The 24,177-nt window shown below is 39.3% G+C and overlaps 2 protein-coding genes across 2 annotated transcripts; both read right to left on the bottom strand.

Annotated features, from left to right (window-relative positions):
- Positions 1-298: 298 nt before the first annotated feature.
- On the bottom strand, positions 299-7,160 carry LOC121329324 (probable peptidyl-tRNA hydrolase 2). Its single transcript, XM_041274880.1, has 7 exons — positions 6,935-7,160; positions 4,794-4,910; positions 3,929-4,000; positions 3,276-3,350; positions 2,568-2,665; positions 1,766-1,880; positions 299-689 (listed from the first exon to the last, which is right to left on the bottom strand). The coding sequence occupies exons 2-7, from the start codon at positions 4,899-4,901 to the stop codon at positions 603-605; spliced, it is 555 nt and encodes a 184-aa protein (XP_041130814.1). The 5' UTR covers positions 4,902-4,910; positions 6,935-7,160; the 3' UTR covers positions 299-602.
- Positions 7,068-23,681, bottom strand: si:ch211-220i18.4 (SRSF protein kinase 3). Its single transcript, XM_041274879.1, has 12 exons — positions 23,561-23,681; positions 18,407-18,531; positions 17,711-17,819; positions 16,870-16,957; positions 15,019-15,109; positions 14,011-14,117; positions 13,257-13,425; positions 12,558-12,649; positions 11,829-11,936; positions 10,650-10,719; positions 9,958-10,050; positions 7,068-8,366 (listed from the first exon to the last, which is right to left on the bottom strand). The coding sequence occupies exons 1-12, from the start codon at positions 23,605-23,607 to the stop codon at positions 8,182-8,184; spliced, it is 1,284 nt and encodes a 427-aa protein (XP_041130813.1). The 5' UTR covers positions 23,608-23,681; the 3' UTR covers positions 7,068-8,181.
- Positions 23,682-24,177: the final 496 nt, after the last annotated feature.

Here is a 24,177-nt window from a genome sequence, read left to right as displayed (position 1 = left end):
TTTTTTTTTTTTTTTTTTTTTTTTGTTTTGTTTTTTTTATTTTTTTTTTTTTTTTTTTTTTTTTTTTTTTTTTTTTTTTTTTTCTTTTTATTTTTTTATTTTTTTTTTTTTTTTTTCATTTTTTTTTTGAGGATTTAATTTACTAAGCACAATAGCTTTAGACTTGAATTAAAGATAATATATTGGTTAATAATTATAATATCAATAATATACTAAAACATAACTGTTTATTCTACAACAGTCACAGTATTTTATTTTATTTTTTTGTGGGGGTGGGGGTGGAGGGGGGGTGGGTTTGGTGGGGGGGGTCATGGGTCAGTTCTTTGTCATTTAATGAAGCTATTACTCCTTGCTCAGGACCTCTCCTGCTGCCAAGTTTTTTAATCACATGTAACAACACATCCCGGTTTAAACCAGGTTCTCAGGGACTGAGCAGCACCTCCCATGACCTCCAGACAGTGACTCGGAAAGAGAAGAGAGAGAAAAATAAATGGCTGTAGTTAACACTCTGCATGCCCAGCCGCTCCTGCTGAAACTCATTACCGCCCCCTGTTGTTCGGCTCTGCCGATGCAGTTTGCCTCCGCAGTGGCCAGGAGTGTTTTCAAAGCAGTTTCAGGCTTCCGGAAACATTGTTGACCATTTCCTCTTCACCAATGATTGCCAAAACTGTGCGGGATCCAGACTCAACCTAACCAAAAACACAAACACAAAAACAAAGAAAGAATAAAAAGGAAGCTAGGCTGGAAAATGATTAGTTAAGGGGTTAGTTGTGAATACAGGCAGTTTGACATTTGGTAGCTGTAGATCATCTGGATTTTCTGGTGTGTGTCAGTACCCCCTAAATAACCAATTAGGGGTAATACAATAGTATGGCATTATTCTCAAATACTTTTACATTGTTTTCAAAGCTGTTGTTTTAAAATGCACTGATGATGGATCTGTAAGACTGCTCTTTTGTAAATTCTATACTGTGAATGGGATTTGTTTGGGAGTTCCAGGATCAAATACTGCACAACATCTGTCTAGATATAGAAACTACTAGCTAAACTACTACATGTTTTCACACATTTTAAAAATATCTTTTGAAACTGAAATTTCAAGGGGAAAAACAAGTTATTTGTTTTTATTTGAAAACAATTCTCGTGTTGTATTTCTAAATAATTCATGAGCGTGTTTATCTTTAAAGTAATTGTAGCTAAGAAGATAATTTCATAAATCTAACCTGTTTTGAACAGAGATATTAAAATGTGCAGTTTTGAAAGAAACATGCGCTACTGCAAAAATGCATTTTCATTTTAAAACACGAGATCTGGTAAAAAGTTGAAGGAAGCTCTCAGTTTCTATGCCTTAGTCTTGGATTATCTGGTTTCACTTGCTGGGCAATTTTACCTCAGCTGTGTCTTCTGGGTCAGATAATGTTGCTGGCTGAAACCATGTCAGTCAAGAGAGGAAATTAAAAAAAAAAAAAAAAAAAAAAAGAGACCAGTGAAGCGATGGGGACAATTTTACCCTCCAGGGTAAATGACACAGGAAATGCAAGCCAATCATGGTTTGCAAGCAGATTATTACTTTTACCTAGAGAAATACTAGATACCATGTTTTGTTAAAACGTGTTTCTTTCAAAATTGCACATTTGAGACTGATGTAATGATGGATGTGCTTGATTAGCTACAAACACTTTCAATTCTTGTTTTGCACCGAGAAAAAAATATATATTACTGGGGCACAAAATGATGACTGTAATATGTTGAGGTTGATTCGCACCTGAGTCCTCCCCGCATCCTGCACCAGGTAGGTGGGCAGGCTGAGGCTCATGGCCAGGGCCTGCAGCTCCAGCAGGTGAGCCATGTTTGTGCCTTGGACCACAACCTTTTTCGCTCTGAAGGAAACAACAGGCAGGGTGAGGGGACTGTGCTCAGCCAGCTCCAATACACTCCTCCACGAGACAGAACAGACCTGGTCAACTGAAATTATGACAGACTGAACCTGGAGGGAAGTATATTGTCATACACCAGGACACACTTACAATACAACCAATAAGAACAGTTTAATAAAGCTTCTAGTTAAATAAACCAGCTTTCAAAAACTAATTTCTGGTGTCATGACATTTAAATAATTCCAAAGCCAACAGATCCTCGCGTTGTTGTGCCCAGTTGGCTACAATATGACTGAACTGTTATTGTTAATATACAGTGGAATTGTCGAAGAAAAAAAATAAAATAAAAATCAGCATCCACTCTTTAATACACCTCAATGCATTTACTTTATGATGATAAACCCCATTAAAAACTGCAAAAATGGTACAAACAGAACAGTGTTCAAATGGACAACATCATTTTAAATATTCCTTCAGTGGATCTTGGTTGATTAATGTCTTGCATTGTTTGTATTGGCATGCAATGAGTTTGGCTATTCTCTAGGTCCAGTTTATGAGGTCATAATTAGATAAGAGAACAGAGATGCAATATTCATGAGGAACATCTATCTTATGTCACTTCTCTGGGGTGAATCCTCTTACTGAGGCAGCCAGCTGGACAGGAAAAGACAGAGGATAGAGCACACTTACCCTGCTTGGTCCCACTTCCATGCCATCTCCCTCCAGCTGTTTTTCTCCTGCAGAGCCTGGTACAACCCTACAGCAGCATGACCCACCTGAGCAGCCACCTGAACAAGAGCACAAACCTTAGAGAAGAGCCACATTACAGCTGATGCTTCTTCAACAAAGTCAACTGCCTATACAGCACTGTGACAGCATGGTCAGGCAAAGCAGAAAGCATTCAATCAATACAAAAATCATAAAAGTAAATGATCACGAGCCAACATTTGAGCAGGTTAAAATAAATTGAATAAACGTGTCCAAGAAATAAATCAATAGACTATTTATTTTGATAGTGTGGGCACAGCATTCCTTAAGCTGTGATTAAAAAAAAAAAATCTATTGTGCATATTTCAATTTATTTGAATTAAAAATAAACACAAGTACAAGTTATGTGTGTAATCATTCCTATTTGCTGGTAGATAATAATATTAATATTTATATCTGAACATTTGCAAAAGATTGTGAAGATTACTGCAAACTTGTGTGCCCAGCCCAGTCTAATGCACAGATTATGAGTAAGTACAAAGATAAATTAACAATAAATGGTCTATTTTCAAATTGAATTCATTGTCTAGGTAGTGTGGATGGGGAACACATGACTAACTCACTGCATTTAACTGACTAAAACCTGATAGTGTCAGTATATCTTCAGATATTGAATGCTGCGTTGCTCACCTTCCCGACTCCCATGGACAGCTCCATGTTGACAACAAACACCATCTTAAACCAGAGATCTTCATCCCCTTCCTCCTGTGCAAGAGCAGCACGAGTCACACATCAGCACCCCGGAGCATTTCACAGAGGCAATGACTTGCAATATTTACAGGGAATCACAGTGGGAACATGTATTCCAAAAGCTGCTGCAGCATAAACATGCAAGCCAGCAAAATGTAGGAATGTGAAAGCTGCAGTATCACACAATCACACCAGGGTGTTGGATCACTGCATTCTATACTTTAGCTTCATAGGGGATGAATACCAGGTGTAAACTGTTTTAGGAGCATACTAATAACATGCTAGAAGATTTATAAAACAAACATTTTAACATGGGCTTCTGAGGCAAAAACCTCTATAAGACTGATAACCCATTTCCTTATTAGCACAATCCACACGATCAGTGGTCCCTTATTTATTGTGAAGATCTGTGTTACTACAGCAATATCAATAACCTTATGAATCTAACTTGGTTTCCTTATTTACATACATTCATGCGATTGTCCCTGGGGATCTCGTAGTTCAGCATACAAGTCGATGTGATCAGTCTATACCTCACCAGGATAAGCTACAGCTGCAGCATATTACAACGTACAATGTGAAAAGGGTCCTACCTCATTCTCTAGCTTGTTGAAGTAATACATAGCCGCCTCTTCAGCCGACACATTCCTTGTGCGCAGAAGAGCCTGCAACATGAAATCAGGTCAGAATCGGGAGCTAACAAATACAGACAGCTGTCCTCAAAGAAAACCCCATGTAAACACATCAAAATGAGAAACACAAGGCAAGAGTGCTTAACTTAACACTGCAGACCTCTGTACAGGTCTAAAGAAGATACTCCACTCAGAACTGCACAAAACTACTGCAGCACTGGAAAGATAACACCACTCAAAAAAGCAAACTAAATCTTGTGTATGTCCATATAGAGTCATGCCCACTATTTCCTTTTCACTAGAAGAAAGAATTTTTTTTTATTATTATTTTGTCATTTGGTTCAATCAAAAGGGGTACATTACAAATAACTGGATCAATCAAGAGGGCCTCAATCAAGATATCAAGCAAAGAAAACCAATGCAGAAAATAATGGGGTAACAGGCAAGGTTAGGGTCAATTCCATTTCCAGTTCCTTTGTAAAATCAATTCCCAACTCCACCTCCTTGAAAATAATTCCTTTGAACAAATTGGAACTGAAATGGATTAAAAGGGAATGGGAATTAGAACTGATTTTACAAAGGAACTGACCCCCAACTCTGGTACTGGTTTTACTTTATGTATAACATGGTAATGTGGTACAAATTATATTATTATCCAGCTTGTTCAAAATGAAAGAACATGTCCCCATGTCCGCCCCAGCACTAGTTCCAGGTCTAACCCTCCTGGATGGTTTCAGCCCTTGGTATATATTTCTATACAGTTCTGGCTTCGCAGCAATATGATTCACGCTGAGAGGCTTCACATCGCCACAGTAAGATGAGTCACCTGCTTGGCTGCTTCCTCTGGGATGTCGAGCTCTCGGAGCTGCTGCATGAAGACGGGGTTCACCTCCTGGGACCCCGACTCGGGGGCAGCCTGCTCGGACTGTTCCATGAACCTTCACTAGAAGCACACAACGACAATACAGCAACACACTTTCAGAGCCTCGCTGGGCCAGTCTGTTCAAAACAAGCATGTTTATATGCCTGTTTGTAAATCCAAAATTAGAGCCAACAGTCCAATACAAACATATAAATCACTGTTGCCTACATCCACCATATGTAAAAATGTAAATTTGACATACAAATGCTTCCATATACCACACTTACAGTGATTTTATATATCAAGACACAATAAATTATTACATTTTTAGAGAAAATATTAACAATAATATAAGCCATGCAAATGCACCAGTACATCATACAGGAGATGGAAGGAGGCAGGTGGGATTCTGGTCTCGTGCGAGGTTGGTTACTGTGATCTGTTATTCAGTATCAATTATGTTGTGGTTGTTGTTTGCAAATATAAAGCTCATAAATATTAACAATAAAATACGGTTGAATAAAGTAGTTACTGGATGGAATTAATTTTAATATCTGACTGGGCTATAGCAGTTGCGGTTTTTCATATTTTAATTTGTAGCGCCCTCTGGTGGTCTTGTCAATGAACTGCCCTTAACACCATTGATTGACCAACCTGTGCACATGGGTTACCCCATCGATAACAACCGTAAACAAACAAATACTTTCACACTCACTTCCAGGTTTTGTCTTTACTTACCACGATGCATTGTGAGACTGCTTTGGAGTAAGTGCGGCGCGCTTCAGTTCGCCAGTATGAAACCAATTGGTTTTACTACACGCCTGAGCTTGTTACCTATACACTGAGACTAATCAAGCATGTTTTAAAAGCTGGAATGGGTAAAACTGCCACCATCAGGTGACCTATTTCTGTCCCTGCAGTAGGTATTGCTTGAGCAGTTTAAACACGCTTAGGTTTAACACATTTAGTTGAAACAGAAGCACGTTAAACACAAACGTGTGCAGTTTTAGATACAGAAGCATCTACCATCAAAGCTCACTATATTAACTATCAAACTGTGTCAGATCTGATGTCTTACCCATCATGACAGACTGGCATAACAGAGAGATGCAGATGTGACATATTACACAACGTGTGTTAGAGCCATTTAAATACCAGTGTGCAGGTGTACAATTCTGCTTCCGTTCAACTTTGTTCTTTTTAACATTGCGGTTTGGGGAAACTGTCTGGCTATTCATAGCAAAATAAGGTCAAATACAGTATTGAAATTGCTGGCTATCACGATTTAAAAAAAAAAAAAAAAACCCTTTTACGCCAGCAAGAGTCGCAGTAGAGGAAATAAAATGATTTCGCTAGACGCGTGATCACAATAATCGTTTGACTGTCTCTGTTGCTATGATGTAACCATTGTATAAACAAATCACCTGGCTACAGGCCATTTGTTATATACCTGTTTGTTTCTATTAATTTAAAGCGAACAAGAACACTGAACATCCTTTTTTGTATAAAAATGCTAACTAAATAAATATCACATACGAAAACTTCTGGAATGGAAGGTGGGGTGGAATTTAGAAAATGGCCTTCACGTAAACGGGGAGTTTATTATTATTATTATTATTATTATTATTATTTTATTATTATTATTATTATTATTTTTAAGTATTAAATATTCGTCCTGGTATTTCATGTAGCACATGTAAAAGAGCGATTTTACAATGCATACTTACGATATAAAACGAGTACAATTTATAAATGTAGAATATATTTTGTGGAAAATAACGTTGTGGAGTATTTCGTTTCAGTTTTCACTAACGCCAGTATTTTATCAAAAACGTAATGTCGTTGATGATATATTTAATGTTTCTTGGTTTATATTAGAGATCCATCCGAGGCATAAGTATCAATTTACACAGGTTAATGGAACTATCATCAGATTTGAATAACCTCAATTACTGGTAATCTGTGAAACGTGAACTGCACAGGAACAAGGACATATATTTAGATATATTAACAGCCTTCCTATACAAACGCTACGTAAAGGGCATTTACTTAAATGTGCCTGTCTGTAGCCCTGGAATTTTAAAAAGGAACCACTCCTTACAAACCTGTGTTGTACCTCTTCTCTCCACTACAAATGCAAAATTCTTCCACGAAGAAAGGCTGCAGATCCGGAAAGCTTGTCAGTACCGCAAAACGATCCCCAAAAGGCAATATAATTGATAATCATAGACATTTATTCGACATCTTTTTTTTTTTTCCCTCTCTTTCCCGTTGCTTAGCACAGGCAGATAATCGATAGTTCGCCAAGCAGGATGGACACGCGTGGATCGTGATACGCGGTTTCACAGGCGTCCGTGTCCGACGGTAACTCTGTCCGGGTAGAAAACAGATTTGGCAAGAAAATCCTGCAAACTGTATACAGTTTGTGTAAGAACCGTGACTACATTTCCAGTGATGTAAAGTGAAAATTCCTAATCATTGGTTCATTTTATTAGCGGCATTTGCGGTCAAAATGGTCTCCTTAATTTTTGTTCATTGTATTAAAATATTTCATTTGAGGTGGTTAAGCTTTTGGCCTGTTCTATGAAATACATAAGAGACGGTATTACAGTAGAGGGCTCCACTTTTATTAACACATTTTCAGCTATGTATATTTTGTAGTAAAAGTAACAAATAACAGTTTCTAACACGAGAAACGTTTCAAATTCACCGACATCCTGGCGGCTTCTTTTCTTTTTTTTTTTTTTTTTTAAGTACAGTTACAGAACAGCACATCATTTGAGAAACTCCTTTGCATCTGATTATATCAAAGCTGAGTTCTTGCAGTACTCTGCTTAAGAAATGTTGAAATGTTTAAAATGTATGAAGATGGGACAATTAATGTATCTGTTCAGTAATAGCAAAATATTTAGCAAGGGTTCTGAGAGGTCTAAAACGGGCAATAAATGACCCATCATCAAAATACATTTATTATTGGAGAGTATTGTTGTACACATTTTTGACAACTTTGCAATTCAAATATTTACTGTGGTAAAAGCATAGCAAAGTGTAAGAAAGCATGTGTTAAAGCATAGAGAGGAACGGTAAGTAAATGCACAGTATACACATGGGTAAGGCACAAAAAAAGAGTACAGAAATGCTGTGCAAATTTACCAAGGTAAATTATTATTAGGGCAAGGTACATAAACCATAAAGTATTGTGGCAGAGGTTTTCACAAGCAACCTGTGACCCCAGCTCCAGCACCAGATATTATTATTATTATTATTATTATTATTATTATTATTATTATTATTATTATTGTTGGTATGTTTCACTGCTGTCCTTGCATGGCTCGGCTCGGCTGCAGTGGAATCAGGAAGTGAGCCAGGGGTGCTGGAGACATTGTGCTGCTGTTGCCCGCTTCTCCGGAATGAACTCCAACATCCTCTGCAGGAAATCAGCAAAGACAGCCGCCTCCTCCAGCTGCCAGTCATACTTCTCCACCAGGATCTCGCACAGACTCCAGGGTCGGAGCACTTGGATTCGCCGGAGGTGACCTGGAAGAGGCAAGCTAAAGATAATTGGCTGAACAGTGGTCCTCACGAGAACCATTATAAAACTTAAAAAAAAAAAAACTACCATAGCAAAAGCTTAGCAAAGTGTAATAACGCATAGTGAAAGCATAGGTAAGCATTGTGAAGACCAGCGAGGTATGGTAAAGCACATTCAAACTCATGGAAACAGTGGTAAATGCATGGTACTGTATACCCAGAGGGAAAAGGTGGTACAGCTGCACAAAATGCTGTGCAAAAACACTGTGATAAACTTGTATAAGGGTAGCCTGTATTATCTTATCACCACAGGGAAACAGGAAGAGAACAGACTGCATATACTGTAACTGTGTCGTTACTTCTGCCAACTTCGAATAATGGTCAGCTCTGAAAATATTATTAGAACCCCTGAACAATAAAGGCCTAACAATATTTTTATGGAAAAACGTGTTCTGAATGGTTGCTAAACATTAGGTCCTGCAGTATTCATAGTCGCCTCTTTATAAACATTGCATACAGACAGTTTTCCCTTTATCTTTTCCCTGGTCTCATTAATGTCTGAGAGTTTTTAAAGAGAGCCCTTTCACCTTGACTTCTCTAAGTATCCCTTTGTTTTACACACTATTGTTTGCCACTCTTCTCATATAATACTGTCAGTTACTCAGTCCCTGAATGCCATTTCTCATCTTACAGTCTTTCTTTTGCCTCTTAATATGCAACCAACTACCCATGTCTGCTTTAGCATCACTGCAGCTACTCACCACTGCAGCGAGATGCCGAAACTTACAACTTGATTTCTTACAGGGATGTATTCATCTAAGCAACAAAGCAAGATGTGTCAGTAGAATATATTCCCTGCTTTGTCTGTAAATTAAAAATGTTAGCTATCAGTATGATGGAAGAGTTGATCATTGCATGCCAATTTTATAAAAGATTATCCATACTGTATATGTAAAAGTGTAAGTGTGACATGCATATGGACCCTCCCTGTGTCTCAACAATCTGAATTCTCAATAACATATGCTAAGTAATGTTAGTGCCAAGTTTCATGACAATTGGAGGAGCAGTCCTCCAGATATTGAAGAAACCTATGAAGTGTGACACACTGCAGGTGCTGTGCTTACCCAGCAGAGGTTAAAAAAAGCTGCTAAAAAGCCAAAAGTCTTAATTTGAGGTGGCAGAGCATTCGTATTCACAGTGGAATTACAAATGTCAGAAAATGCAAGATGAAGAACACAGAACAAGATTGTGGGTACTATTTTAATGTTGCTTTTCATGTTATGTAAAATATTTATATAAAAACATTATACATACATGGTTTATTTAACAAAAATCAGGAAAATATTCAGGTAATGCTGCCTTTTTGGGTATGTTGGTTTTGTTTTTGTAATACAGCCTTTCCTTCACTTGCAAGTTTGGGCCAGAGACCAAACTAGCAAAATAGTGAGGCTGGCAACATATCCAAGATCATTAAAAAAAACTAATCAGCTTCAACAGCTGCACATGTTAACACTCAAACCATTGTATTTATTAGTACAACAATGATACAGTGTGCTCTGTACAGCAAACAACATGGAGGCTACCCAAGTTACCTTACCGTTGGGGTTGAAATACTCCCTGGAGTATCTGCCAGACAGAGCCAGTCTCACTGGAATCTTCCCCAGCAGCTCGATAATGTGAGCGATGTGGTCTGCATAGAAGAGAGTGAGAGAGTTCAGAAACCCAGTTCATGTTCCAGACTCAAAAACAGAACAGAATCCTTCCTTACCAGCACCCGCAATGAAAACATATCTACGCGGGCTTCAAACAGTGTTCAAACAGTTACCATACGTTTATGGATCCACAGTTCAATATATTTGGTTCAATTGTGTAAAAAAAATAATGATTAGTACTTTAATTGATAAAAAAAAAAAATGTGGCAAATATGGAAAATAATTGAATGCAATTCACACAAGGCATGTGTTAAAAGGATACTAAGGTACTGATTCTGGGGATGTACTGCATGGGTGTGAATATCCAATTGTCATAAAACTTACCTTAGTATTACCATTAGTTATCCTACGTTATTGAGATTTTGGGGATATGGGGGCTGTCTGTCTGTCCATTCATCCATCTGTATCTCACGATTACATTTTTGCATATATCTGGGGAGTCACTTAATCAAATTGCAATGAAACATTTCATTTTATGGTAAAAGGTTAGCTTTGGTATTGTCAGAGTCTTGATCAAAGTATGTTTCAATGTCTCTTCTACAAGCTGCAGAACAGAGGGCAGCTTCTCTTGACTCACCCTCTTGTCGTGAGAAGGTTTTCCCTGCGCGTGGCTCGAACAGAGAGTCCCCCGTCACCAACTCAAATGCCTGCAACAAGAATGAGTGGCTTTAGTCCACCACCTCAGATAAGTCCAGTGTGCTAAAGCTGCAGGGGCCCGTAAGCATGTTCAGTTGATACTAAACTATACTAGCTTCCAGTTGAGTGTTCTCTGCTCTCCTCTACACGAAGATGGTCTTCTTGACAGTTTGTTTCTCTAAAGCAGTTTTAGCTGCACAGATTCACATTTCCCCTGGGGACAGGGGAACAGGTTAATGGTTACACTCTGGTGTACCAGCTGTACTTAGAGAGAAGACATGTTTGAGAGAACTATAGAGGCCACAGGGGTGTGCCTGAGGTCTAAAAAGATGTGACAACTGAAACTGAAAATGATATATAAAGTGATTCTAAACAACAGCAAGATTACATTAGTTAGGAAACTGATATTCCATACCTATGCTTTTCAAGCACTGTCATTTAAAGCTTTGAAAATATATCGTAATGGTTTCTGGTGAAATAAAACCATGGGATACAATTATTTTGATAGTAAATGATGATTTCCATTACACGAGAGCAGATGTTAAAAACTTCATGCTGATTTGAACTCGGCTCTCGCCAAGATAAGCATCAACTAAGACGTAGCTTTACAGTAAACTAATGTGATCCATCTGCCTCTCCATCCATTTGCGTTTCCTTCCATCTGTTGATGTAGATATCCTTCAGCCTGGTGTTGATGGCTGAAGTGTAATGCTGGCTCCAGGAATCAGCTTATTTTGTCTCACCAGCGCATCAGCACACACAATGGCTGCGATGTTGGCTCCGGGGAGCAACCACAGTGCAGTCTCCCCAGCGCATCAGCATGACAACCGTCTGGATTGAGCTAAGTAGGGTATATCTCTGGGGTTTTCGAGTGGGCACCTTTTGTCCTTGGTGTTTCGTTGACTAGCCCACGACACCTCAAGAGGCCTCAACAGTGATTCTGGCATCCCAGCATCACTCCCCTCCTCCCCACACTCAACAACTAGTAGCTCAGAACCATGATTTAGCTACTGCTTTCTGCAACTTAGAGTTATACAGGTAACATTTTTTGAATTCTTCTTTGCCAATATAGGGCGCTATATGCTTTACAGTGTATAGAAATGGTTGCAGGGCTCTTTACCATGCATGCAGTGCTCCAGATATCAGCAGGGGTGCCATAGTCAGCACCAATCAGAACCTCCAGGGACCGGTACTGCCGGGTCTGAATCTCGTCTGAAAAGTGCTTGTACTATGAAAAACAGAAAGTTTAATTTAGCAGATTTTATTTATTTATTTTTTAGTTAATAGACTGTAGCATACACTGTTATTCAAGTGTTTGATCATATTAATAATAGAAGGGTAGAGCATTTATTTTACACCTCTCAGACCCCTTGTTCACTAAACACGTTGGTACAGGACGATAACCATCTTAATTCAATTCATTTTAATGTCCAGATCGTTTTGTTGTAGGTGTTTATTAGCAAGTAGAGTTTCACCTGTTTTTAAGGGGAAACCCAATTTTAAAAAATGCATTTTGTTAAGTACATCAGTCATAGACACATTGGGCATCTCTCTAATTCTTTCAGGTGTGAAATGCCTGTAAGCAAAGAGGAATTAATTTTGATGATTTTGATGTGTGATGCAGATGGTTCACGAGACGTGGCCACACCTGACTTTAAAGAGAACATCCTAAGCAGCAGAATATTTGATATTGCCTCTGGACTGGACTGATGGGGCACCCTGCAGTAAACATTTCCATTGCTTGCTGATTACGCTTTCCATTACTGATACCCACTTAAACCACTGCATGTCTTCCATTCAGAATACTATAGACATACACAGGAAATATCCTCATTTAGGGTCAACTAACCACCCAACAGGAACTGCCAAGATCTGCGATTTTCACATTGATCTGTTCAGGTTTACAAGACTTGAACAGCAGGCTGTCGCAGGGAGACAAATCTGGAAGAACAAAAAATATACTTGAAACAGACTGAATCCAGGGGACTGGGGAGGGCAGCTGTTCCCTGTGCAATCCCATATAAAACAGGCAAAGCTGAGGCCATAAAATCAAGAGTGCCCATATTGACAGGACTCAAAGGCATTAACACGCAGATACTATATAGGTTCCTGGAGAATCTTAGTGTCTTCCATTTGGAGCCAAGTGGCATTGCTCGGCTGTGAGCAACCTCTCAAAGTGTAAAGTGCCACCCATTCTACACTGAGTATCCCTTTAAGTGAATGACAGCTAATTAGACTGCTGCAGCGTGAAGACCAATTTGCCATATTTGGGCAATGACAGTTATACATGAGAATTCATTGAGAACATACAATTCGTTAAGTCAGTTTCCTGGAATTCAATACTGCTTATACTCATCCCAGGAAATAAATAAGAAAAAAGCAATAAGACGCCATCCAAATTTGATCCATCCCTGGTTTTACAATGAGTTTAATAAGAAACACTTGAGGTTGCTACCTACACTTAACTCATAAAACCTGGAATGGGTGAAATTGCTATGCAATAAGACTCTTATTTAACCCTGCATCCAGAAAGGTAGCAGTCTTGTACCGGCTTGGATTCCTCTTTGGTTTCCCCTCAGATGACATCCCACACTCCTGGTGCCCCCTGATGGCTGGTTAAGGCACTGCTCCCCCACACTGAGCAGGATATTCTCCGGCTTGATGTCTGTGTGGATGATCTTACACTTGGTGTGAAGATAGTCAAGACCCTGGAGTACCTGAGACAGGGAATGAGACCATCAACACACGCAGAGTCCAAGTTTCTTATCAAGACATTCTTTATAATATAGAGTAGACCATCTGAAATGTCTTTGTTTCACACATTGTGAATCAGAGGGCTTGTATCAGATAGTCTGTACTGTATATACAAGAAGTTCCATTAACACTAGTTAATGGTATAGGGTGCTGTAAGATACAAGCTGATTTTCAATCCAGAAAGCTGCTTTGACCTTGTAGGGTGGATATCACATATGGTATACAGCACTCTATAAGACATTCTATGTACAGTATATCACAGACAGGGGTCTCTACTCACAAAGCCTTAACGCATGTGTTTTATTAAGTCTGTTAGTGCTATTCATGAATACATGGTTATATTTAAGTATTAAAATAAATACTGACAGAAATCATATTTTAAACCCCTGAAAAAGGTGACAACATTCAGGAACTTTTTCTTTTTTTCTTGTAGTTTTCAGCAACAACGTTTCGAATGAAGAGGCTTTGTTTGAATTCTGCACTCAAGTGAAGAGCTGCAGTGTGGTTCAACGGCTTGTAGAGGGAGTGCTGTGAATGACTCTTCTCACCTGTTGGATGATGAGCTTGACCCAGGGGTGGGGGAGCCCTGTCTGCCTGGAGCCCAGTAGCCAGTAATGGAGGTCCTGTCCCAGGAGCTCGAACACCAGGCACACATCTGAAAGCCAGGTGAAGGTGGAACAAGTGCTTTGGAGGCAATGCAGACAGACCACACGTCCTAGTACTGACCCCTACTGTTCTGCACAAACATTTTATTAAACCTGCTTTTGTATCCATGGCATGTGATGTACTGCTAAATTACCCTTTGTTTCAATATTTAATCATGATGACAGAAAAGATCCAATGGACTATATAGGTATTTTTTTAAATAAACTACACAAAGTTGAGTGGCCATAAATAAGTCAGTTTCCACAAGTTAGGGAGGCAAAACAGGCAGGGATTGTTTCTCCTCATCGCACTACAGTGGACTCTACTGACCAGGGACCTGCTGAGCTCAAGTGGACAACTGAAGGGCTGCCCTTTTTCCTCCCAAGGCTGGTAGCTTGCTGACATCTGCTCTTGAGTTCCTGAGTGTAAAGAGGTAATTGGCTTAGTTGTGGGATCGAAGGATGCCCACTGATGTTCAGTTCTCTTGAGCTGTGTGGGGAATTGTCGCGCTGAAAGAACATAAATTAGACATACTAAATTGGGAATAAAATATTATTTAAAAAAAAAAAGCTGCTCTTTACACCCAGAAGCTCTTCAGTGGATGACAGGGAGCTACCAGCCCCTGGAGGAAAAAGGTCACTTGAGCTTACTGGGTATCTGGCCAGTAGGAGCCACTGTAGCACAGTGAGATGACTCGACCACTGTTGATTTTACAACCCTAACCTGCGCTCGCCAAAGCTCCCTGTGGAAGTGAAGATGAGCTACTTCGCACAGCCAGGACTCAAACCTGTGCTTCCCTGACTGCATGGCTCTGCACACCACACAGACATTATCACATCTGCGGTGCCTCGAGAACTACCAGCCTTCACACTGAACTCAATGATGTTTTCACTGAACAGGCTAAAGGATATGGATCCCATTTCTCCCAACTAGTTTAAACTCATCAAGTAGAGTCACAATCCGCTGGCTGTGTGAGTGTTGCTTCTTGCTAGGACCACCAGCCTGTGAACAAAACAGAGCGGCAGAAACAACTGTTTAACTCACATTCTATATAGGCTACTTAAGCAATGCCTTGTCTGTACAATCCCATGCCTGCCATTAGCAGATTGCCTGAAGAAAATAGGGGCGGCATTAGGGACAATTTAAACATATTACAGACTTACCAAACTGAAGCCACCAGAAATCAATGCACTAATACCACTTTCTGGCTCTGAATCTGTTTTTTTTTTCTCTATTGGTGATGTTGTTGATGTAGTACCAACAAGTTCACAATGGGTGGCAGCAGTGTGCACTATCCTGCTGAATATATTTGTCACCCTTCGGTTACTCACCAAAAATAACTTTTCCATTTGAAACTAGAAACAAACACGGTTTAGGGTGATCACAGGACTCTGGGTTTACTGTGACATTGCGGGACATGTTTTTCACAATGCATTCTGGGATTTGAACTCCTGCATCTCTTTAAAAGACTCTGTACTCTCCCAAACTGTACTGGTGAACCACATGGTCAGTGATAAACAACCTCAGCACTTCTTGTCCTGAACTTTTGAACCAAGTCAAATGTCCAGCACATAACCCTCTGTGTTATAACATCCTTGTTGAAATGTGTTTAAACTGAGAATTGTGAGTGGATCCAAATTTATCTTCAGTTTTCCTGAAGAGGAGACATTCAAATGAAGCATTTCAAATTGGATAGAAAAAAGAAGGGTCATAAATAAATACATAGATAAACGAGGACTGTGCCGGAAATCTGTTTGGTTAAGGTGAACTGCTTTCCCTCAATGCAGGCCTGAATCACCCCCAGAAGGTAATGAGAGTCCAGTGAGAATAATCACTGGTTAAATTATTCCTGTAATAAGTTTAATGAGTACAGTAAAATAATTAGACCGATTTGTGGCCCCAGCTATTTTATCAATACTGTACTCATCCTACAATGTGCAATGTGCAATCATTTTGAAAACTGTGATTGGAAATCAAGTGAAAGGCAATCATGCTATTGATAACTCCTTATTTATTTAGATAGTGTGAACAGGGCATTACAAAAGCAGAACTGGGTAATTGGATTGTCCACTGTTTCATTCTTGGATTGCAGAAATCCAACAGTGTGCACCACCCTGAATCTCTCCAGAACAATTCAAACACCTATTAAATACAGGTAGAGATTAATGCTTTTAAATATAATGTTACACGTCCCCACGTGTTGCTACTTTTTAAATAACATACCTGTGATTTTTCTTTTCATCCTCTAACATCCTGACAACTTTGTACACGTCTATCTAACTAAATACATCAGTATATGTTCTCTGTTGCACACTTTGATTCACTATGCAGATCTACAGTTTTGAAAGAAGCATAAGTTAAAGTAAAGGAAAATATGTCTAATACCATAGGTTAAAGAAATCTGGGATTGCAAGCTATGCTTTCCTTGGTCATTTCACCTGGGAAGTGAAACGCCTTCTTTCCTGTCAGCATCAACCTAGCTGCTTCCCCTAGAGACTAATATGTGTTTCAAACTTGCTTTGAGCCAAAATGTTCTGCAAGGATGAAATGACCTGCAAAGTGAAACAGTAATAGAAAGCCAGGTTAGCCAACTTATAATTCCCTTTAACTTACTAGACTTCCCAGATGCAAATCTTAGCTAAACTGCACATACCTTCACATACAAGATACTTTGGAAGTGCACAACAGGTAAGATTTACTTTATTGGAATTATTTCAATAGCTACTAATTGATATAAAAAATGGCCCTCAGAATGGACTTACGCATCTGAGAAGAGTTATCTCATCCTGGGCAGCCTCGGTGAACTCAGCCCCACTCTTGGAAACCTTCACAGCTACACAACCCTTCTTCCTGAAAACGCAGGGGCACACATTCAGAGTTAACAATTGAATCCACAGTGCCAGAGTAACAGAGCGGAGGCTTAGTGTGAAGAGGCAACCGAGTGACATCTTAACCACCGTGCAAGGGGCTGGTCTACATTCATGGTTATAGAGCTTTGAAGTTCATCACATGACAGGAGCCAGAATCAGTAACTGCAATGCATTACTCTGCCTACAACATTCTTCCCTCATTAAGCTCTATGGGACCTTACTCACTGCACCTGCATGTAACAGGGTAGAGACTTGGTGCACCACTGACTATGCATGTTGCAGGCAAGCGTCTTAATCTCTATGCAAAAGAGTCTGATTTATTTTGCAGTGTAAAAACACAGTTGACTTAAGAAGGATTTTGTTAATGGGGGACCAGTTGTTTTAAGGACCAGCTTAACCATGTCTCCTGACCTCTCAACCAGCGCAATTTCTGAAGCACAATGAGAGAATGGTAAAGCAATGTAAAGACAATAGCTCGATATGAATTTCAATTATAATTCTCAAAAAATACAAAAGTTTATCATTGTAAATGTGCATGCTTTGCCCATGGTTATACTTGGCATTTACCATAGACTACCATGGTTTGCAATTTTATTTTATTTGTATAGGCTTTACCATACCTTCACTATGCTTTATCACACTTTGCTATACATTTACTATGGTACACTTTTACAAGGGTAAACACATAATATAACACTCCATCTGATGCTAAGGATCTTGAACATGTACTCACTGTAAATCTTGACACAGCCATACGGTGGAAAAGTTGCCCCACCCAAGTTTTCGCAGCACTTGGTATCTTCCGTTAAACGTGTCCCCTATATTTACAGGGTGGTATCCCCCTGGAGAAAAAAAAAAAAAAAAAAAAAACAAAATGCAAAACCTGGTTTAACCAACTGTGCGTGTGTGCAAATGTTCTAGGAGCGGGCACATACAAGAGGTATATGTCAGAGCATGAGGGAAGTCGCAATAGGTACTAGATTATGTTGATTTCAAAGTGGTTGTAGATATCAAAATAATTCCATAAATCTTACCTTCTGCGCATTTCTAGTCAGTATATACTGTAGGTCTCAAATGTGTGGTTTCAAAAGAAAACACAGTATAACAAACATGCAATTTCATTTTAAAACATCATATGTGGTACTACACTAGGTTAAATAAAGTTCTCAGTTTGATTGCCTTATTTTTAGGGGGTCTGTTACTGTTCCACTTTTTAAGCCATGTTCTCTCAGCTGTGTCTTCAGGGTCAAAGCATGTTACTGTCAGCAAAGCATATCAGTCAATAGGGGAAGCAGCTGTTTGAAATTACCAAGGAAGTGCCCAGAAAGCCACATTTGCAAACAGAAACTGGCTCCTGGATGTCAACCTAGTTGCCTAGGAAAGAGGATAGCCCAGTGGCTGGTGGTTGCTACGGCGATGTGAGACTGACCGTAGCAGTATTCCGCTGGGTCCTCCTGTCCTTTCACTTCCTTTCTCTCCAGGACCAGCAGCCTCTCTATGGAGTCCCAGCTGGGCTGCACATTCAGGAGGTTCTGATGTTGATGTGTTGTAGGTCTAAAATAAAAAAATAAAAATATTGTACAAAAATGTATACATAATAAAATTAAACATATTTTTTCTGTAGAAAGTACTGAGACATGAAGACCTCAATACTGTTGTCCTTGACAGTTATGGGTCTCCAGTTGATCATTTAGTAAAATGCTGATGTTTGGAGAGTCATGTCAATGTGGTTCGAATCCCATTCTCGCCAAGTTCCTGGTCTGAGCTGGGGACACACAGTGATCCCTGCATTGACCTTTACCCTACCCCCAAACCCAGTTTGACTCATCATGTTCCAGCAACCCCTTCTGGTCAACACCAGCCCAGAGTCCAGCTGAGACTTCCCAAGCTGGAACCTCATTTCCAGGGTTCAGTGACTTGGTAACACCCATTATAAAAAATAGTTACTTGTTGATCTTCAGTCCTCCTGATCAGTACTAGGGTTACAGTGCTGAAAAAACACATTTGGCATTCAAAAATGAGAAGAAAAAATGTACAGATAACATTTTTGTATATATTGTAGCAGTCCAAGGGAATACACCTTTTTTATAATAGCTTGGCAGGTGCTGCTGTATCCAAGACTGCAAAAACCCTGTTGCTTCACCAGGAGCAAGCAGTAGGGCCATTATTTTTTTCCAAGTCTGTTGTGAACTAGGTTTGCTGGCTTTCTAACACATACCTAGAAAAGATTTATGCACACAAACCACCGGACTTAGATAAGACAAGCCCCTATAGATATAGGTCACAGATATATGTCACTCAGCATGAGGCAGAGATCAGTTTCCTATGGGTAAGCTAGGCTGTGCTACTGATAAATAGGGAATAGTCTCCAGTCCCACACAAGAACACAGGTGGTTGAGGAAGGCAATGGATTCTGATAGGATTGAAGAGCTACAGATAGGCAGGAGCTCACAGATTAACATGAAAGGGTTCCTGCTTCACAAGCATTGCAGCACTGTAAGGAAGCGTTTTTCTCCTGCACTCCTCACTTGGGTTTTGCGAGCTTTTAACAAGCTCACACACTCTTCAGCTCCATTCAAATGAACAGTATTACCCATGTCCTGAAAAACACTGCCATCTCACATTGCATGTAACACGTGCATAGCAACTTGAACTGCAGCCTGGGCAATGCAGTCATAATTCACTGCTCTGATATTACACACTGAAGACTTATAAAACGTTTCCTGTTCCAAATAAAAAACCTTTTATGGACCAATAAACATTTTATAAGTATCTCTGATTACGGGCTCTACTCACAAAGCTTTCACCATGGTTTATTTATGAAACTGTGTTTTATTCAGAAAAATATGTTTTTGAAAAAAAACACATTTGTTTTGTGAATGGAGCTCTGGACTACTGACAAAACTATACAGAAGGGAAAAAGCAGCAACTAACAGCAAAATGAACCAGAAAATTAAATGCAGATAAACAACAAGCCCCTGTGTGCAAGTGGATTGTTTACAGCCATCCTTGTGAGCGAAATAAACACAGCACTCCATGAAACATAATCCTGAGAAAAGCAACCTTTATTTTAGTATTACAGCATATTCTACCATTCAATGTTTTAGAACTATGGATGGCATATGAAGAGACCTAAACTGGAACTGACTATAACAGTTTGTACCTGACCAGTCACAGATAATAATAACTCTGCTTATATGTGCCATGCATTGCATTCTGGGATATCACAGCTCTTCATCCAGTTGGCCACTTGTGCCTTAATCTCTAATTAATTACCAAGACAGCCTGGACCCATTGCCCCATATTCCAGTTTAACAGGCAGCCTGCAGGAAAGGACTAATATTAGCCATCAGTCTGACATCTGTGTCAGCTGGTAGTCTGTTTGGACGCTACCCTCAAAATACCTGGAACACAGTGGAAAGAGTTTCAGTTGTCTTTAACACATTTTTGACCTCTAGCAAGATGTTTGCTACTTAAGGAAAGCTCAAATTATGAGTTAAAATAATAGTTTCATATGATAGAATAGCTTCATTTAATATAAAATAAAATGTTTTTAATTATCAATAAAGGGGTAAAAATAACCAAGCCTGATTGGTCTGATTGCATTTAAACCACTGGAGAAACTTTGACCTACAACACAAGAAGTGACCAGGTACCAGGAAACAATTACATTTCAAATAAACAAGAAAAAACTTTAACACAAGACAAAGGGGGCAGCGTTAATGTTGCTAATGCCATTAACCTCTCAGAAGGACATTTCCCATCATCCTTGTAACTGACATGGATTTATCAGTGAACAGGAAGATGATGGGAAATGTAGTTCTACGAGGTCTATGCGGGTACGTGTAAAGCCATCTTGAGGCAGGGAATGAAATTTAAAAGTTTAAAAAAGTAGTCAAAATGTAAAAAATAAAAAAAAATAAAATTAAAATTAAAACAATACACACACCTTACGTAAACAGTTGTAGCAACACAAGGGAACATGTAACACAATAAAATAAAAAGGTCCTTATGTACCCTTTAAAATGTGCTAAAGAGAATTACTTTGAAAATGTGAGTTTCTGCACAGCCCCTAGTAGATTGCTCTTATACAGCTCACCTTATGGCTTGAATAAAAACAGATCTGCTCTACAAGATCTAGTCGTTATTTTTAACCCAGTTGCCAGAAGCAGCTGAAGTACAGTCAGCGCTTTCATTTACCCTTCATCTTATATACGAAGTGCAATGAGGAAAAACCCTTGCAGTCCCTCAGGTTTCTTTGCACCAGCGCTGAGCCCGGCTCTGAATAACGTATGCATGCCAGCGTTAAGCGGCTGCTCTGATGGCGTGGGTTAAACACCTTTTCCTGGGGATACAGAATACAGTGTGGCTGTGCCTGTGGGCTGGCATTACGTTACCTGAGCCAGCTCAGCTCTCCCTCCTAGATTAGCAGTGTGAAGAAGAAAATCTGTCACAGCTACTCTAAAACTGTACCTTCCACCTCCTTCCAAGAATAAGACTGCTCCTCAGGAGAGTGAAATGGAACCTGTTCATGCTTTCTTATGAGGTTTGCAAGTTCCTGCAATTACTCTAGTACTGTGTTTTATAAATGTATGAGGTGTGAGGTGCATTTACCCAATTTCAGGAGCTGCAGTTCCAGTTGCCTGCCAGATTTATGTAACATGGGCTAGATTAGTCAGTGTCTTTGTAAAAGTAAGAGCCAGCCTCATTTAGTGATCTGTCATTTTTGGATTTCTTTTCCTCTCAATTCATTGCTAGGCACTTGATGTTGCTGGCGAGCAGTAATGTAAAGGAACAGCTCTAACTGTTATCAAGTTAACAGGGTGTCTTCCACATGAATGAAATCTGAATCTAAGATCCCTACTTAAATTCAATAGCAAAAGAAATTATATATGCCATATCCAGATTGTATATGACATGTGTAAAATATAATCCAATGCCTTTTGGGGTTAATTTACAATATATTTATGTGTGCACTGTATGTTATTTCTAAAAGTTTACAATTAGGATTTTCAGTTTATGTTTTGGGGTAAAAACAAAAAAAAAAGCAGATTATGTTTTTTGTTTAGATTTTTGGTGAATCAGGATTAATCCTAATTTTAAAAAATCAATGTATGAGAAGAACTCTGCCTTTATCGGGTTTAACCGTAGATTCAGAACCCCCATTTACAATATATTTACACTTTGCTACCAACTTTTAAATGGATATTTCCAAGTTATAATTCTTTAGATTCAAAAAGCACCCATTCAATTTTAGTTTCAAATATGATTCCAAGATTGCCTTGTTATATTACAATCAGGGAAACTTAGTCAAGTCAGAACTTTGTCAAGTTGAGTGTTAAATGATCCAAGTGATTCTGCCTCAACAGTGTGAGGGGCATCCCCTCACCACTCATTTTGTGAAGAAGTCTGTCCTTCGCTCTGTCCTCAGTCTATCTCTACTTCATTTCCAACTGTGTCCTCTGGTCCTGGTTTCTGTTCTGCGCTTCTTTTAAGATTTAAAAAACATGACCCTCTTAATTCTTCTTTGTTCTATGCTAAATATCTTCGTGGATCAATCCTCTAAGCCCTGGTAGTGCATTGCCCTAAATAAACCCTATAGCAATATCACAATTGATTTGGAACAAATATTGCATGGTGTGGTCCTGATAGGGTAGTACACCGGAATTGATATGATGGTACAGCAATTACAATGTGTCTGCTGTAGCTTCCCATCTCCCATTAGTACATAACCATTGTATTGCAATAAAGAAATCTTGCATGAAACATAAGTTTATGCAGCATAATGTACAATAAATACAGATACTGTGGAGGAATAGTTTATAGGACCTCCCCCTCTATCCTCACCATACCCCATACCGGCTGCTAAGGTATCTGTATAGCTGCATGCATTATAGTTACACATTGCAAATGGTATTCCATCACAATGCAGATGGGAGCACTACAATAGAAATGCAACGGTTACATACTAAAAGAGTCAATGGTAGCACAAGGGCAGTTAAAATAGCATGAGTCATTAGGAGAATGATACCACAGTGGTTGCATATCTTATCAGTCTGCATTGAGTTGCACATTATTAGGTAAACTGTGGTCTCCTTATGGTCCTGCCTAGGTTCTTTCAGGTGAATATACTGGTATTCAGTTTAAGAGTAACCAGTGGATATTGGAATTCACATGGACACATACAGACCCAGTGCCCTGTCTGGAGCCTCACATATAAGTTACATAGTTAGCACATGCATGTTTTCAGGTGCGTATGAAGACTTTTGTGAAGAGTTGCTCTACATTTATTTGCTTATTGATTTTGAACACTAATGTGTTCTCAAAGCATAGATTATTATTGATTATTAGCAGTCTGATATTTGATGAGGAAATTGGTTGCTCAGTATTACAGATTATGCCAATTGGCGTAGCGGGCATAACACTGGTTACATGGGCACAGCTTAAAGGACCACTGCAGTGAATGAGTAAAGTTGCAGACCATTTTGACTGAAACATACAAACCAGAGTGAAAAGCATATAATACATGACAAAAAGTTCATTCTGAATGCATAGGGATCGCACACACTGAATGCATACTTACAGTTTTGAAGAGAAATGGGAGTGGAGTTGCGACCGAGACCACTGCATTGCTGCCAGTTAGTCCGTGTAGCCTGGGGCTGTGGTGGGCTTGCTGTGCAGGGTACTTCCCAGGACCCTGTGTGGGAGTGTTGAAAGTGTTGAGAGGGAGAGGGGAGGAGAAAGGCCCTTCCTTGTTGGGGGGAGGGGGGTGGCCCACTAGAACTACAGTTAGAATAAAGAGAAGATATTTCGGATAGGAAGGACAGCTGGGGTTGGATTGATTTACTCTAGCTGAGTTAACTCTGTCAGCCTGGCAGGGCTAACCGTTAGCTACTTGGAAGAGTGTCTCATAGTTTGAACTCAGAGCAATTAGTATATAAAACCCAAGCCTGTATCCTTCACAAAGCGACTGAATTACTGCCTAGTTTCTGCATTTCTAATACATGTGGTCTAGTGGGGCTCTGGCAGTCAAAGACCCTGTAAAACTATTTAAAACCCAACACTACATTCAAATAGTAGTACTGTTAGTCTACTGCTATTCCCTTATATTTGTTAATCATTTGTAAATAAAATTACTACAGTTAACAACTTCCTGTTTATTATAACAAAATCTATTTGGCATGAAAACAGTTTAGTAAT

This window comes from Polyodon spathula, chromosome 16 (genome assembly GCF_017654505.1).
Source record: "Polyodon spathula isolate WHYD16114869_AA chromosome 16, ASM1765450v1, whole genome shotgun sequence".
NCBI classification, from domain to species: Eukaryota; Metazoa; Chordata; class Actinopteri; order Acipenseriformes; family Polyodontidae; genus Polyodon; species Polyodon spathula.
The sequence above is the reverse complement of the archived record's forward strand: the minus strand, read 5'-3'. Positions and strand labels throughout refer to the sequence as shown.